The sequence below is a fragment of the Melospiza melodia genome, chromosome 3 (assembly GCF_035770615.1).
Source record: "Melospiza melodia melodia isolate bMelMel2 chromosome 3, bMelMel2.pri, whole genome shotgun sequence".
Lineage (NCBI taxonomy): Eukaryota > Metazoa > Chordata > Aves > Passeriformes > Passerellidae > Melospiza > Melospiza melodia.
In genome coordinates this window covers 3,682,398-3,698,576 of record NC_086196.1, presented here as the reverse complement: position 1 = coordinate 3,698,576, position 16,179 = coordinate 3,682,398, and the positions used below count along the sequence as shown (strand labels likewise).

At 40.4% G+C, this 16,179-nt stretch overlaps 1 protein-coding gene across 1 annotated transcript in view; it reads left to right on the top strand.

Annotated features, from left to right (window-relative positions):
* The first annotated feature begins 1,400 nt into the window (after positions 1–1,400).
* FAM83B (family with sequence similarity 83 member B) overlaps positions 1,401–16,179 on the top strand; it is a 49,757-nt gene continuing 34,978 nt past the window's right edge. The window contains exons 1-2 of the mRNA XM_063150673.1: positions 1,401–1,465; positions 5,981–6,484. Coding sequence (XP_063006743.1) covers positions 6,041–6,484 — 444 coding nt within the window. The 5' untranslated portion in view covers positions 1,401–1,465; positions 5,981–6,040. The remainder of the gene's footprint in view (positions 1,466–5,980; positions 6,485–16,179) is intronic.

The window sequence follows — 16,179 nt, the reverse complement described above, 5'->3', positions numbered from 1 at the left end:
CTGATGGCTAGACTTATACACTTACATACATATAAATATACAAATGTTACTTTGCAGATACTGCATATTTTTACTGTTTCCTGCTCAGAAACCATCATCAAGATGCCACAGCATAGGATACATCCCACACTTACTATTAGGCAGTATAGGAAGTCCTTATCGCTTTTCCAATGGAAATGTGATTACTTTGACAGTTTCTGCATAAAGTCTCAACCTTGCCAGGAAATTTACCCCTCGAGAACAGCTTGTTGCAAGCTGTTGCATACTCTCAGGTATGGCTTTTAGGGCATCCACCTGGGCACCTCTGGCCCACGGCTCGGCCAAGGAGCCTCCCCTTAGGTTAGGAAAATGAGTTTGTGCTTAAAGCCAGACTGGATGAGTTATTGCTAGTAAGCCTGGCAGGGTTATATTGCATTGTCTTAAATGCCTCAAAAAAGAGCTGCCTGCAGTTAAGCACCAGAGTACGATGTGGACAAAGTCTACAAAAAAGTCTAAAATTATAAAACCCCCTCAGTGCGCTTGAGGGGGTTTTATACAAAAAGTCTAAAATTATAAAACGCCCTCAGTGTGCTTGAGCACATGGGATGTGCTGATCTGCTGGTGGTTGCAAGATCCTGCTGAAGAGATGATCGTGGTTTCAAAGCGCCTTTCAGAGAGGGCTCTCCAAGGCTTCAACATGTGCACTGCCATGCGGCGTGCCCAGCCTGCTGCTGGAGAGGAGAACGAAGGAGGAAGGCCCAGGTGCATTGCTGCCAGGATGGGGGGCTCTACCTGCAGGTCCCTGTCTCCCACCGAGACATCAAGAGCAAAAGAAGAGCCTTCGGAAAGCAACTGAGCTGTGGAAAAGGGGCTTCTCCATATATCCGACTTTGAAGGTCCCAAACCTTCAAAGGTAGGGTATCGTTTCCTTGCCATGACTTGCTCCGCCGGAGTTAACCTGGAAACCGTGACTCGAGGCTGACGGGTTTATTTTTTCTTGAAGCCAGCGTTTACTTTGAGTTTAATCTCCCACGCACAGCCCGCTCCCGGGCCCGCCGCGGGGCAGCCGATGCCTTGGCTCGGGTCGCCCCTGCCCCGCGGGCTCCCGCGGCTGCCGGCCGGGCCGGCGGGCAGGGCAGGGAAAAGCAGGGCAGGGAAAGGCAGGGCAGGATCGGCCGGGCCGGGCCGGGCCGGGGCGGGGGGCCCGGCGCGGCCCGGGGAAGGCGCTGCCCTTCGCTCCGCGGCAGAGGGCCGGGCTTCCCCAGTTCAGACAAGTCCTCGCCCCGCTCCCGCGGCGGCGGGTTTGGTGCGACACCGTCCTGACATGTTGTAACTGGTTTCCACACCCACCGCGCCTGAGAGCGACGGGAAGTACCTGCGATGAGCGCTGCGCCGCCGTGACTCGCCGCCGCCGCCGCGCTCGCAGCAGCCGGGTCGAGCCGCCCCGCCGCTCCGGAGGCGAGACCCCACGCGGGGCACCGGCGCAGTAAGTGGGTCTCCCCTCAGTCTCCCGCGGGAAGGGACGGGACAGGAGCAGGGCAGGGCAGTCCCCCGTCCCGCCAACATCCCGCTCGGCGCCGCGGGGCGTTCAAACGGGGGAGCGCGGGTCGCGGAGCGCGGGCGGCGGCGGGGGCGGCCCGGGGAGCGCCTCCCGCCGCTCCCACGCCGCACTCTGCCGGGGCCGCCGTGCGCAGGCGGCCGGGCCGGGGGCGCCACACGCGCGGTGTCGGCCGGCGGAGCGCCCGCTGCCCTTGTTCAGCCTGGAAAGTTAAACTTTCTGGTCGGACTGACGAAGTAACCCCCCGCAAAACGACCCGACAAACACACAAGAGAAAGAGAAAAGAAGGAAAGCAGCAGGAACGCTTGCGGTGTTGTTTTTCACTTGGATTTGATGGCCTTTGTATTCACAGAAAATGTAATTTCATTAATAATGAAATAATTGCCTGTCACTGCTTAATGTGAGGTAATTATTATTTATTCTTGATACAATTCTTTAATAGAAAGGTTGGTGGAAGGCAGGTGTCATAAAACGCCTGTTTGTTCTGCTAGAGGTTGGTCATGCCAGGCCCTTAAGCCGTGGGGAGGCTCCTTGGCCGAGCCGTGGGCCAGAGGTGGATGCCCTAAAATCCATAGCTGAGAGTATGCAACAGCTTGCAACAAGCTGTTCTCGAGGTGTAAATTTCCTGGCAAGGCTGAGACTTTATGCAGAAACTGTCAAAGTAATCACATTTCCATTGGAAAAGCGATAAGGACATCCTGAGGAAAGCATCGTGGCCAGGCCCTTGCCAAGGACCGGCTGTACAAGCCTGGAGTTAGGGCTGCTCCCTAAAGTTGCTGAATAGGAAATTTTTCAAATCTTGTGAATGTTAGTATGGCAGGGAAACTCCTTGTCTCTAGGTACTAATCTGAAACCCCTGTATAATGTTGCATAAGTTTCTTTAGTGGACATTTGCCTTCTGTTGCATTTGTGAAGTCTGTGATATTCTTCAAATCTTTCTGTATAAAGGCATAGTTACTTCTTACTCATAGAAAAAGGCCTTATTTTGCTGGGTTCCTGGTAATGGCATTAGAAAGGTCTGAACATGTTAATAGAAGGACAAGATGATCACATCAATACAGGATTCAGCATTTGTGTTCTTCAGCAGAAGATCCAGTTGTAGCTCCAATTGAGTTTAAATTCAATTAAAGTCCATTAATAGCACTTATTTAAAAAGTTTTAAGTGACTGATCCCTGTGTTCAGGTAGAGAAGATGGGCTGGGATTAGCAGGCCAGGTTGTTTCTCAGAGGATGAAGGACGACTTTCCGGTGCTGGTAAAATTTGTGATCGTGTGCATAAAGTGTGATAAAGATCTGTAAGCCTCAAGAAATGGGCCTCATTCTGCACAACCTTGCTAATGTAATTGTTGACCTGAGGAGGACCTTTGAAGAATCAAGTTTATTATGCGGAAATCACAATACGTGGTTGAAGAAGACATCAAAAAGTTATTAAGAATTTTGTCCAAATCTCTGCTGTTTTATGCAGAAATATATGGTTTCACAGGTTCGGTTTCTGCACAGTAGCTCTTACCTTCTAAGGAGAAAAATAGCTGTGTAAAGACATGCAGAGCTTTTGTCAAGTATACCTGAAGCCACTGTTTTAATTTAGGAGTTCTCTTTTGTTTCATATGAATGTATCTCATGCTGATGTCCTTAATTTCAAAAACCAGGATTAAAATTTTTCATTTGTCTCAAGTGTTCTGTGATTTATTTCCATGCTGGCAAATTTTACATTTACTTTCTTAAATTAATGTGCACTGCTTTAAGCTTGTTTTTTAAACACCACTTGTTAATCAAACATCAGCTTCAGAGATGTTCACTGTAAAATGACTGTTCTTCTTTGGAAGATGTTGCACCAGAAGTCTCACCTTTTCAAGGTTACTTATATTTATACCCTGCTTTCAGCATAAGTCTGAGCATAAGTTGCTCTATTTGACCTATTCCACACTTAAGTAATTCATTATGTTCAATGAAAAGTCAAGCAATATACTATACTATTGTGAAAAACAAATGAAAGAACCAAACCAAATAAAAGAAATGCATGTGAGGCAGAACACACAAGTAATAATTGTTTTACTTTTTATTTGTTCATAACACTCAATATTTGATATTGCACAATGTTACATATTAAGTATAGTCTCCTATTCCCTTAAGTTATTTTTAAAGGGCAGAATGAGAAGAAAAAAAATAAATTCAGACAGGCTTCTGAAATAAACGCATCTTTCACAACTGTATATATGCAGTCAGTGGAAAAAATTCTGTTTTAGAAGTGTATCTGTTCCAAAGTAGTGAGAATTTTAGGAATATCTTTCACTTGCCTTTGTAAAGTCGTATTTATTCTTACATGTCGTAATAAGACTGACTTTTAAGACTGACTGTGTTACTGCAGTGACTAGAGAATGATTTGTCCTGGAGGGCCCTAAAAGAGGGGTGTGTTGGAATCTCAATGAAGTCACCCGTATTACTGTTCAGACTCTTGGGAACAACTCAGCTGAGTACCTGCATTTTGTACTCTAGGTTGTTCTTCATTCTGTGTCTAAAATGTCTTGAAAACCCGGTCCAGACGATTGGGCTGGTCCTGATGTGACTGTTTTATTTTTACAGTATGTTAAGAGTTTAATCTTTGGATCTGTCTTGCCTGTACTGTGTGCTTGGTTCTCCGTCACCTTCTGCCACAGGCTGTCTCTGCACCTGTGAGAAGGGAAATGGTATTGCTCCTGTTTGTAACATTGCATTTCTTCTTGGGAGAGCAGTGTAGAACGAAGCCCTGAGTAGCTGACAGAGGAATCCATGTAGTTCTTACTTTGGGGGAGAGCAGTCAGATCCCTTTCGTCTTCTGCTTTCCAGTTCACCACAAAGAGCTACTCTTGAAGCAGCAGGAACACTCCTTTCCCCCAGGCTCGAAAGCAATCCTATCTGGGAAGATCTGCCCTGCTACTTGGCTGAGAGACAGGATTCAAATGGAATTATTCCATATGACATGCTGATGCCAGCTTCAGATCTGGATTTTTATTTCTTGGTCTTTTTTTTAACCTCAGACTTCCCAAGTTCCTTATAAATCTTGGTTTAATTGAACATTTAATTGGTATCTGAACTATCAGTAGATATGGAGATTTTTATTTTCATTCCTTTAGGTTAATATAGCTAATTTACATTTCCTTTTGGGAAGGTTTAAACTGTTCCCAACAGATAGTAGAAAGCAATTGCACTGTTTGCAAAAATATCTGGAAGGTCTTGATGGGAAGAGGGAATTAAGTTACATTTATATGCCAGTAAATGAAATCAGAACTCCATATGATTTTTTGCTATTATACTGCTATACTATTAATTAGGCTTGTAGGGAAACCCAGTGTTAACTTCCAAGCTATCAAGCTTTTTCTAACTATTCTGCCTTTGTTGGATGTTCTTCCTACTTCTTCAGTCTTTCTCTTAAGCTTCATGCCCTAGCCCTGGAAGATCTGCTACCTTCTTTCTGTTTTACATGGCTGTGCTGATGCTGCTGCCCTGAAACACCTTCCCCCCCCTTTTTGGTGAGTTACTGAGGGTTGCAGAAATGTGAAGGAAAAAACATTGTGTATTTGTTCTCTCTCTTTCTTAAATCTCCAATGTGCAGCACAAAGCAACCCTCTCAGAACTTGCTAAATGAAATCAAGTATAAGAATGAATTTATAAAACATCAGCAGTAAACAACTTGTTATTAATGTTTTGAAAAAAAAAAAAAAAAAAAGATTAAAGCAGCCGCTCCTTTTGGCAGAAGGAATGAGCAGGGTGGAAACTAGACATCAAATTGCTGATTCAGAGTTTGATCCCAGATGTGGGAGGATAAATCTTTCTGGAGTTCCTCATAACTCACTGAAATGAGCTAGGCTGGTCCTGCTTGGGAGCAACAAATGGATTAGATCAGCATGGGAGAACAGATAGATAAGGAGAAGTACCTAAATGACTGTGGTTTCAAAGAAGCCAAAGAAAAGAAATGCATTGCAGATTCAGTAATGTATGAAAAAGCAGGAAATTTAATTGGTTTCTGAGGTGTTTCTTTGGACAGTACTCTGTCAGTTGTTGCAAAGGTCAAAACACAACCTATGACAATGTATTGGAACATGCATTGGGTATGTATCAGTGTTACTGGTATGGATGTTTGGTGTGCTGTGAGTTCTGACATAGCTTGTAATACCAACTTCCCAAAATCACTGAATTATGTGTTTAGTTTACTTTATGCAAAAGCTCTTTATCTATCTCTCTAGTATAGTATTATCTGTCTATTTAATATTTATCTATCTCTTTAATATTTAATTTTTGGCAATAGCAATCCCTGAGCCTTTTCAAAATATTTTTAACATCTTGGAAAATGCTGGAAAAACTTGGAGCAACTTTACCAGAAGAGTATTTTAGTTTATAACTGTGTGTATGTCATAGTTATCTAGAAATATTTTCATTGTTTTCTTACTTATTTTCTCTTTGCAGATACATTTCATCTGCTCATGAATGGACTCTTAAAAGACTTTATACAAAATACATGTGAAAATGGAAACTTCATCTTTGCTGTCCTCTTTACATGATGAATGCAGATCAGACAACTTTATTGAACCTCATTACAAGGAATGGTACCGAATAGCTATTGATGCTCTGATTGAAGGAGGTTTAGAAGCCTACAAAGAATTTCTTTCCAAAGAGAGATGCTCCGAGTTCTTAGCAGATGAGGAAATTGATTATATTTTGAACAATGTTCACAAACTTCCCCAAAACACAGTTTATTCCTCTAACCATGCCATTGATGACACCTCTTCCTCGGGAACCTACTGGCCCATTGAATCCGATGTGGAAGCTCCAAATCTTGACTTAGGTTGGCCCTATCTGATGCCTGGAATTTCTGGTGGCACAAATATTGATCTGCTTTTTCATCCACCACGAGCACAGCCTTACACCATAAAGGAAACTGTTCGGAAGATGATACGAGATGCAAGAAAGGTAAACATGAAAAATAATATTGGGGAAAAAATGACAATAATAATAATCTAGTTGGTATTTTATTACAAGGTTGTTTTTTTTTTTTTTAATTTTTTTTCCTGGCAGGAAAAAATTATCTGGTTGCTCACAATTCAGTAGGAGAGGTTTTCCCAGACTGAGATTAGTCCTTTGGTGTCACATGCACCAGTGTTATTCACCTGAATTCAGAGGGATCAAGGGTTAATTGGAGGGATTAATAAATAGTACCATTATAATGAATAATTACTATTTCACTGTAATGCTGACCAGTGCATGAGAAGTTTTCATGAGAAGATAATCAGCACGCCTTATCTTTGACCTCAGTTGAATATACATTGATACAATTCTGTATAACTCCAGGATTTATACTGATGTTTCTGTCTCGCATCAGAGGGATCATGCCTCATTTGGCATGGCAGACAGTAATAAGAAAACAACCCCTCAGTGTTCATCCAACTCACGTACCTTGGGAGTCTGGTTTTCTGATTTTGGCATGTCCTTGCAGAAATCAAACTCAGAGTGAAAAAAACAAACTAGACTAAGCAACAAGGAAATAGACCTTACTTGTGTATCTTGCCTTCATTCTGATTAATGGCTAGAAAATTTGGACATTTTTCCAAATGTACCTGTCTCCACTTAGGAGCCCTTATATCTTGAGCTTCCTACAGCACACCTGGCTTACACCTTAGTGACAGAATGTTGTATGTACAAACCACTTTTGCTATCAGTGTGTCAGCTTAAAACTTTTAAGTCTTAAATTTTTAAAACAATGTCAGTTAAAAAAAATCAGAAAAGGTATTAGCCTGCAGATCTGTTTGACACAGGTTCATAATACCTCTTTAAAAGGTATGACAACGTTTCAGAAGTATTTCTGGCAAGTATGTCACACTCGAATTTTCCCCGTGAAATACAGTTGTGTCTTGCATGACTCTACGAGCTTTAAAATGGTAGAATGGGCTCTATCTCACAAACATCTGTAAACACTTCAGTGGCTGAAATATGTGTGTAAATGTGTGCTATAGAAACGGACTGAACAGAGCAGGGCAGGGAAGGACTGTGTCTTTTTACAATGTCTCTGCTATATTTAGATAAAGCATATAATTTGTTGCCATAATAGAGTTTTGACTAGGTCTTTTATCCTACAGTTTATAATTTCGAATGACTATACTCAAGGAAGAGTTCATTATTTCTCTCCCTCTTTATCCCTTTCTGAGTGAGATTGGATGTTTTCTGTTCTGGCAGGTAGTGAGACCTGACTGTAAACTGCCCAAAATACTCTTTTCTCCTGACCTACCAATGTATCCACTGTAAGGGAAACAACTAAAACACTGATAACTCTGTTGAGAAGACTAGTTCAGTTTTGCTTCAAGGTCTTGAAATGCCACGAAGTTAGGCCATTCCCCCTTAGTTGCTCCTTTAATGCCACTGTAGAAAAAATTTAGGTGTGCTTCTTGCTTTGCTTTGGAAGGAGATTGAATGCATAGTACGTTGCTCCCTGGCGTGCTTATGTTGCTTCCACTTTGTAAAGAGGATGTTTTATGTGTGTCACTGTCAAATCTGACAGCTGAAAGGTTTGTTTAGTTGATCAGCGCAACCTCAACATCAACAACCACAACACTTTTGATACAGTGATATACATTGGTTGCTTCAGGGACCAGCAATTAAATCTAAGAGACATGGTGTTGTTCAGCCTCTTTTGTCTGCACATGAATAGAAAAGTTTAAAATATTTTTAAGTAAGGTAAAGTATTTAAATCATGCTTACAGTAGGTAATCCCTTTGTAAACAGCCTAGTGCACTTCTCCTAAGCCACTTAAAAAATGTAGTTGTATTAAACATTAAAATGTTCTTTGTTATGTAGTAGTGGAGATGTGTAGTCTTGAGACTATTCAAAAGCAATAGGATAATGCTGCACATGAAAAAGAGAAACCTGTAAAGAATAAGTCAGAAAATCATATTCAGCCAACGCAGCTCTAAGCAAAATCTATGGGAATTTCAGCAGACTTCTGTGTGAAAATAAACAGGCTGTTGGAGGTGGGCATGTTCATACCACTTAAATTCGAGCACTGAGTGTCTGAGTTCAGGCATTGATTTCCCTGGGCTACCCTGACAGCTCAGTGTAGTAGCAAACCAGCTCCTACAAGGGCAAGGAAGAGAATATTTCTGCACTGATTCACTCCATGAAGGAACCCATTTGATGTGTATTTATATGTATAAACTATCCCAAAAATTCATGAAGGAGACTGAGCCACTTGAAGCCTAGATGCTTTTGAATATTGGGATATATATAAGGATAAGATGACACTATTAGTGGACTTATTCTTGACCTCTTTCATGCTTGATGCATCACAGTGTCCCTCCTTAAAATGATTATTATGTATGTTAATTCTGACCTTAAGAAGATGTTGTAAACAACATTAAGCAACTTGCTTGCTGACTGATTTTTTCCTGACTAAAGAAAATCATTTGTAAGCCCATGCTACATTAAAATAAAAACAGTGACTATAGAGAAATGTTGTAATAAAGTCTTGTCACGTATTTTTGAATACTCAAGCAGCATAAAAATTATAGACATCACGTTCATTGTAAAATACAGATGATATAATAGTGGAATTCTTACAGAAAAGGATCAATACTGTTAAATCCTAGAAAAATGAGGTAACCATTTGAATAGATGAATCCATGCCTATGATATATGTTTCTGAAGGTTTGTTAGAGCAGGGAAACAAACTGTATTGTACACAGCATGGCATTACATTGTCCCCCATATACTATAGCACTTCTGTGGGATAGATGTGATGTTAGCAGAGTGCCTTAGGTAAAACCAAGATGTCAACAAGATGGGCTTACAGCTGGTGTAACCAGACCTCATCTCTAAATGATACAGCCTGCCAGCCACCCTCCTCTGTCAACATAACCTGTGTTCACACAAGGAAGCTGCGTGGCGTGACTGTGTCAGCTGGGGAGACACGAGCCTTTTTCACATGTTGATATAACCATGTGAGGAAAAGGCACTGCAAGGTCTGTCTGACCTTAATGATGGAGACTTTTGTAAACAAGCTGGTAGCCTTATTTCTCTTTCGTTTTGGAGGCTTCTGCCTTTAATCACTGGCAGGTTTCCGGCTTCTCTGAGGCTTGAGGTGCTCCTGCAGCCTGACTCATCACGGCTGGGCTGTCTGAACAGGACTGATAATGTTTAGCAGTTTTTACTGAGAAGATTATTCATCTGGGAAATGATATCAAGATTATTACTCATCTGTGTCAGGTTATAGTGGATTGATGCTGGTTAACATGAAACTTCCTTCTTTTAGTACACTGTAACACTGAGACTTCAATAATGAAGTGTCCGTTCTCTCCCTCTGTGACTTTTCCTAAGTTTGAGTTGCCTCAAAACCACCAGTTATGAGATTGTGCACGTGTGCAAGAAATCTCTTGTACTGTTTTCTCAGGTGTGATTGACAGGGTGAGGCCACAGGGAAAGGACAGGACAGGGCACCAAAGGGACCTTCTGGAAGTGTGTTTTTCTCTTTTACAGCAACTAAATTTCTCTGTCGACCATGGAGATGTTCCTACACAGTTTTAGAGAGAAGGCACAGTTCAGACTCATATCCAAATAAGGATCTGCTCTTCCTGGAGAGAATTAAAACCTATTTTTTAAAGAACCATGTTGCTAAGACAACCCAAGGGTTACCGGTTTGTATCACGCGCCAGAAAACACTTAAAGACTTTCTGACGTACTTTTGGGATTTATGGTGGAATGTATGAGATAGCACATTATTCAGAAAATATGCAATACTTTTCACTGATTTTATTTTATTCAGATATACTAGAAGTCATAAGCCTGGGTTCATGAAGTCAGTGATATTTGTAAGAATTTTTTAAAAATATAATTGCTTAGAAGCATAAATAAAAATTAAAATGGTTAGCGTATTCTAATTTTAGAAGATAAAAAAAGCAGTTGTTTTTGCTGAAATACTCATGATTGGGGCTTTTAATGAGACAAGTTGCAAAACTTGGACCTTTGCGAAAGAATTACATTGTACACTGTGAATCAGTGTAACTTGTTATTAATCTTGCTGGACACACTGTAGGTAAGCACTTGGTCAAAAAGGTGTTCCTTTGTATTCTTGTGAGAGAGAGTTATGTACAAAATGTAATGCCTGCATTGTTTTCTATAGCAGTGGATGTCGTCAAATAAAAAGCAATTGATTCATTTTACAACTATATAAAAAGGAAAATATTTTCTTTTAGTTTTGTGGGGTGTTTTTATTTTGTTGTGTATTGTTTCAAGCAAGAGTGAGAAGTTTGTGTTACAGAAAAAAATTATTCACTATTAATTGGTTATTACTTGGTATTGATTATTATTAATTATTGTTCATTCTTCACTATTATGTACTGTTAATATCATTTGGTCATGTGTATAGTACAGTAATAATAGTCTAGTACTGGCTGCAGTCTAGTATGAAAGAAAATCAAATTCTTACATGCAAATATGAAGAGTAATGTTTCTGTACAGGAGAAAACTTGTAGAATATGGATGTGTTGAGCAATCTTTCATTTCTCTTTCACCAGTACTCTTTGCCAACTATTTTAAATATAATTTGGACACAGACTGGAACAATGATAATGAATAGTGCTTGTGGCAGTGCTCGTCCTAGCTCACTAATTGCATCAGTTCAAACAGATGAGAGAGGGGCTGCACCTTTTGGCTGTAAAAACCAGAGCAATCTGCTGAATTCAGGGAGAAAGAATAGGTAAATACAGTAGTTGCCTCACTCAGGCATTTTCTCTATTATCTTTAAAGTGTTAGATAATCAGTGGATATCATTTTTTAAAATGAGAGTAACGCATAGAAATACTCAGTTTCTGGCTGGAAACATATAAGGCAGCATTTTCCCTTCCAAGATATTTTGCCCCATAAGGATTTCAGCAGGTGCCTTTTGGTTCAGCTGCTCTGCTGAAGGGTGAATTCATCATTAACTTCCTCTCCAAATCTGTTAAAAGACTTCCCGATGGTTGAAAACCAGCATGGCAGTCATGTGTATGGTTTCCAGGTGAAACATAGTTTATCGTTTGTGATAGATTTATTTCAGGAAGTGAGCTCCTGTCCCATTTTTTCTGATCGCACAGAGTGCATGCCATGTGTTGGAAGAGGACTCTTCTTGCTCTCGTTGCTACTGTGTGACCCCGTATCATTTTTTTGTCATCAGAAAGTAGTGCTGCTCACAACAAATAATTATTTCAGGCATTTTCTCCGCTTGGATTTGCCGTAGCAGTCTTCACGCTGTTTTACCTGTCTGTCCCCTTCTCTCCCTGCTGTCCTGCTCCCCCCACGTAAGGGAGTCCCAGGGCAGTCACAGCAGTGCCCTCAGCGCAGGCAGAGAGGACTGCCAACAATGGGACACATCTGCAAGCGGTTTTATAGTCTGGAAAACCTGGGACTTTTGTGAAATCCAATTCTTACATGCTCTAAGCATGAAACACACAATTTTTCCTGGTAGTGCTCCTGTTACGTGGGGAGGATACAAAAGTGAAGGGCAAGCAGAGTGCAGAGCCCGGGGAGTGGGAATCTTTGAGAACATAATTTTTAATTAGTTGTGGTAGTTTTGTATTCACAGGTTTGTGTCTTTGCAAGACTTTTGACATCTTCAATACTCGTATTAAAAGATGTAATTAAATAATTTATAGGTATTGCCATTTTTATGTCAGAACTGTGCTAATGTGTTATCAAAATACCACACCTCCGTCATGAATTTAAAAATAGAATAAGGAAGATTAAAGACCAGATATTGCAGGCAGCTGTATTTCTTTATTAATGCCTGTCTCATTCACATACATTTGAGAAGTAAGCATACACATATGCTTTGTAGCAATTCCTTTCATGAAAACATTTTCTCTCATTGACATAAATCTCTGTCAGTCAAAACAAAAGTGCCATTAAGAAGTCATTTACGCTTTTTGCACATTCAGTAGATTAAAGTGTTCTTTATCATATTCAACCATAACTTTGTACTACATTATGCTGAAGCAGTTACAGATCAAAATATGCTATAAATACATAACTGTTGATTTAAAATAATTTTGCCCAGGCAGAATGCTTCTTCCAGTGCTCAGACTAGTGTACTGGGGTTTTGTCCCTCTCCTTTTCTTGCTTGTCCAAAAAATACTGGTAATGTTGAAGTGCTGCTTTTGTTCATCTGAATTCCTCTCCCGGAGAGATCTCAATTTTTCTGGGTTTTTTTTTTCCCCAACCAGGAAGCAATCTTGCCTGAAGAACTATAGCTCTAATCACATTCATAAATCCATAAGCCTTTTTTCATCTTTTGCAGTTTTGCAAGAGCTTTTGAACTCATGATGCCTTTTCAGCACAGCCAATGATCCTCTGAGGGGGACACATTTAGGGTCATTTTGAACACTGAATTTATTATATATCAGAATTTGGAAACTAAAATATTTTATTATCTGTGGTAGAATTTTAAATGAGCATAGCTTTATGTGCAGATACGTGCAGTACTGAAGCAGTATTTGTGTAACACAGTGTGATAGAATGTATGTAGAAAGCTGAAAAGTGCTGACAAAACAACAAAATTTCCCATTTTTCTGTTTGGAAGGAGTAGGATTGCATGCCAGTGAGTTACATGTATTGTTTCCTTACATATCAGATCTGAGTAGAAGTATCTACTTCACTTGTGACTATTTCAGAGCAACTTGTTTAATGCTGCCTTATTTTCCTTGAGGAGTATTGCAAGTATTCCAGCCCAGATGACAGAGGAGTCAAAGTACACTCTATTATTTACCTCTCTAAAAGTAGTGCAGACCTTGCCCTAGATAGCTGTGTAGTCATGCCTTCCATTTTAGCCTGTTGATAAAGTACCTATATCCATCTTCTATATCTGTAACCATTTTCTAATAAGGATACTATAAAATTGCAAGAGAAGCTAAAGTCCACATTTTGAGAAATGCTGTCAACATGCCTGAGGCCTCAGATGGCTTTTGCTCTGTAAAACCCTACTGTAATTTACCTTTGGGAGGAAGGAAGCATTGGCATCACAGCCATAACAGGGTGTAACTGGGGCTGAGCCTGCCACTTTACTGTAGGATCTGCAGACATCCATAAAATGACTCACCTCAACAGAGCTGTTCAAAATAAATACTTGCAATATCTGGCCATTGCTTGCTTGATCAACAGTTAATAATTTTTCAGTATACAATCCACTGATCAGTAAGCCAGCTGAATTTATAGTAGTGTTATTTGCATGATAAATACAGAATTATAAGCAATTAAATGATCTGTCTCTGCTTTCCTTGCCCTTGTTTGCCATCTTTTCCCATATCTTAGGTGTTTGTTTTCTGAAGCACTGAACATTGCTGTGTTTCACTGTGTGTCTGTATATTGTACACATTTCTGCTGTTGTAGTCACCCTGATTAGTGCCAGCCAGTACAGACATACCACTACTACAATATAAACAGTAGATTTGGAATTTGTATGCTCCTTTATCCTGAGCCAGCAAAGAGCATAACCAAAGTGTGTGTGGTTCTGTAAATGAGACTACTGAGACACAATGAGCATTAAATGAATATAAATCACTTTTTTTTTTTAAAGATACAGTTATAAACCAAAAGTGTGAGAATATTATACATTAGCAAACAGTACTCAAAGCAAGTAGGGGCCTTTTTTAAATTTTCTGACCTCTTTGGTTTTAGTTTCTGATAAAAATTACAGTTGTGCATTTGTAATTATGCAGACTGATTTCTGATGAACATCAGTACTTCCCTGATAAAAGCTGCAAACTGCAGCTGTGTAATGCTTACTTTTCAAAAATATTTGTAAAAGCATGAAGCATTTCCTAGCTTCAGATAAGAAGGGTGTGACCTATGGAGGGTGTTCTTGTACCTTATCTAGGAGCAGGTTATCTTAACCAGTTCTGTCTCTTGGTCTGGAGTGCTTGTGCTGCCTGCCCAGAAGAGCTGTGGTGTGAGGGAACAGAACAGATTCCTCAAAACCAGGGGTCCATGGTGACCCCTGCTTTCCCCAGCAAGGAGTGTGGGCATGTAGCTGCCTTCAGAAAGCTTCTTGGTATGTCTTTTATGCAGGGATTTTTGCTAGCTGCAGCACCAGATCTCCTCAGGCCTTTTCCCTTTTGCCAGTGATCCTGCTGTCAGAGACGAGGCTGAGTGATAGGATAATATGAGAAGTTATGTGCTGCATCTCTTAGAGATGAAAAGAAAACTTTGAGATCTGCATCATTCACTGGCAATCAGGCTTGAACAGTAGCACAGGATTGTGTGTTCAGGTAGCCAAATAGGTGTGCCTTCAGTTCAAACAGCAGATACAACATCTCAGCCTGTTTTCCTGCTGTTTCCTGGAGCTGCAGTCACCCCTTCCTAGGAAGGCTGCACTTCAGCTCAATAAATTGCCTTTATGGTTTAATCAATAGGTGAAGCACTAAAACATCACCTTTGAATTCAGGTGAATCTGAGTGGCATCAGTCCACAGAAGGCATCTTAGTTGGTGTTTTTCTTTAGGCTTTTGATGCTTGATAAGGAAGAAATAATATGGAGGATGAGATGAAATACCCAACATAGAAGAAAATTATCATTCCCAGTGGGACCTTTCTCAAGAAATGCCCCTAAAGGACTGAGCTCTCCTTAAGCTGTGCAGAACTCCCTGTTAGTGAGCTGTGCCCTCTGATTAGAGACCTCAGAGACAGCAAACAGAAGTTGCAGTGTCAGGCCAGCAACACTGATTTGTTTCAAATGCCAGAGAGATGCTGCTTGTCAAAGCAACTAGGTCTCCATCCAGCATGACAGAGCACAGTAATATCTGAAGCTGTCTGCTGTTCTGATAATTTCCTGTCACTGACTAATGGTGGATTAGCACAGGCATGCAATAATTGCCTGAAAAGTCACTCTTAAGGGCGTGTTTTTTTTTTTTTTTTTTGTTTTTTTGTTTTTTTTTTTTTTTTAAATAACAGAGAGGCCTGTGTGGCTGCAGAGAATGTGTTTGATAGAGATCAGTAGCCTTTGTTTGCTGAGGATGGGCCTAAAAATACAGCCATTTACAAGTATGTACTCTAACAAGTCTACAGAAAGTTGTTTTAAAACATAACAAAAACGATGTTATTTTGCTCAAAGGATATACTTTTGAAATGAGAAGACTAAGCATGGATATGAAACCAGGAACTGTGACTGGTTCTTCTATTGGTTTATTTATTTGCTATCACCCTATTTCATGTTTTAGCATAACATGAGCACCAGTAATATCACTGTATTTTATAATGGATTTTATGATGCACAAAAGTATTGCAGTAATATCATCATCTGTTCTGCTAATGAATTCTAGATTAATGAATATTTGTAAGCCACTTGTGCCAGAAGTCTCGTTAGTCAGAGGATTTGATTTCTTATGCATAAGTTTTATGATGAAAGTTCAGTCCAGATCTGAAATGCCATATGATATTGCAATCACACATTGCAGGATTTCTGTCCCAAGTAAAGGCCCTGTTTTTCATCTTGAAGTTAGAAGAGTTAAACAGTGTCTTTGCAATGAGTTCTTGAGATCTCAGGGAGCTCTTTCTGTGTGCATGCCAGAGCCTTTCAAAGCCAGAGCTCCAGGTGCTTTTTGGAGAAAGGAGAGCAAAGGAAGGAAAAGATGTGCTGCTCTTGGGTGTTGGGTG